A 975-nucleotide genomic window follows, 5' to 3' on the forward strand; every position below is an offset into this window, starting at 1 on the left:
TGCTCCCTCCACTGCTGCTGCTACTGCTGCGTGGGGCCGGTCCCACGCCTGGGGACACAGCGGGTCAGGATGGCACAAGGTCACATGCCGCCTGGCCGTGATGCCAGTGACATTCCCCCCACCCTGTGCTGGTGAGGGGGATCCTTGGCTCTGTCCTCCATCTCCCCCACGCTCCCTGCCAAGGCCTTGTGCTCCCAGCAGCCTGGATCCATCCCAGCGCAGAGCAGAAGCCACCAAGGCCCCGTCTCACCTGCCCTGGCTTCACCGTGGCTGCTGCCGCGGGGGCCCCCGGTGGCTGCTGCCGGGGGTCCCTCGGGCCGCTCGCACGAGGTGCTGGTACCACTCCTCCTTCTCTCTCCCCGTCCTCCCAAAGAGGTACAGGCACCGCTCTCTGCCATCCCCTGGGACCTCCTGCCCCGGAACCAGTGCCTTCTTCATCCCCTCATCCCTCTGCATCTCCACGTCCTGCTCCTCGCTGTTCCTGCTCTCCACCTCCGCCGGGTCAGGAAGGAGGATGCAGATGGGGTATTTCTTGTTCCACGTCCGCTTTCGGGCCAGGCTGGGGGGGCAGAGGAAGACCTGCAACACCGAGAGCAGCGCTGAGGCCCCGGCAGTGGGGGGGTCCCCGGAAAAGGAGAGACCCACAGGAGGGTCCTTGGCAGCGCGGGGCTCACCTTGGCGTCAGTCAGGTCGTAGCAGCGGTGGCTGACGAAGGCGACGTTGAGGATTTCCTCCTCGAAGGTGGCTCGGCGCGGGATGTTGCTCTTGGGGTAGGAGAGCTTGAGGGTGGCCCCGTCCAGCGTGGCCACCACCGAGTGTGTGAGCGAGGGGTGGAAAAGCTCGGGGTCGTAGGTGTGCAGCTGGTTCATCCAGCCCTGGGTGGGGGCACAGGGAGCTGGTTCATCACCCCCTTGGTGCTGCACCCCAAATCCCAGGCTCCCCTCCAGCCCATCCCGGACCACCCCTCTCCTACCT

At 66.5% G+C, this 975-nt stretch overlaps 1 protein-coding gene across 1 annotated transcript in view; it reads right to left on the reverse strand.

The window, feature by feature from the left end:
- LOC104540705 (testis-expressed sequence 2 protein-like) overlaps window positions 1-875 on the reverse strand; it is a gene marked incomplete at its 5' end in the record, with an annotated part of 3,526 nt that extends 2,651 nt beyond the window's left edge. Inside the window, 2 exons of the mRNA XM_010184571.1 lie at window positions 266-579; window positions 675-875. Of these exons, the coding sequence (XP_010182873.1) occupies window positions 266-579; window positions 675-875 (515 nt within the window). The remainder of the gene's footprint in view (window positions 1-265; window positions 580-674) is intronic.
- Window positions 876-975: the final 100 nt, after the last annotated feature.

The sequence above is a fragment of the Mesitornis unicolor genome, unplaced genomic scaffold (genome assembly GCF_000695765.1).
Source record: "Mesitornis unicolor isolate BGI_N332 unplaced genomic scaffold, ASM69576v1 scaffold4175, whole genome shotgun sequence".
Lineage (NCBI taxonomy): Eukaryota > Metazoa > Chordata > Aves > Mesitornithiformes > Mesitornithidae > Mesitornis > Mesitornis unicolor.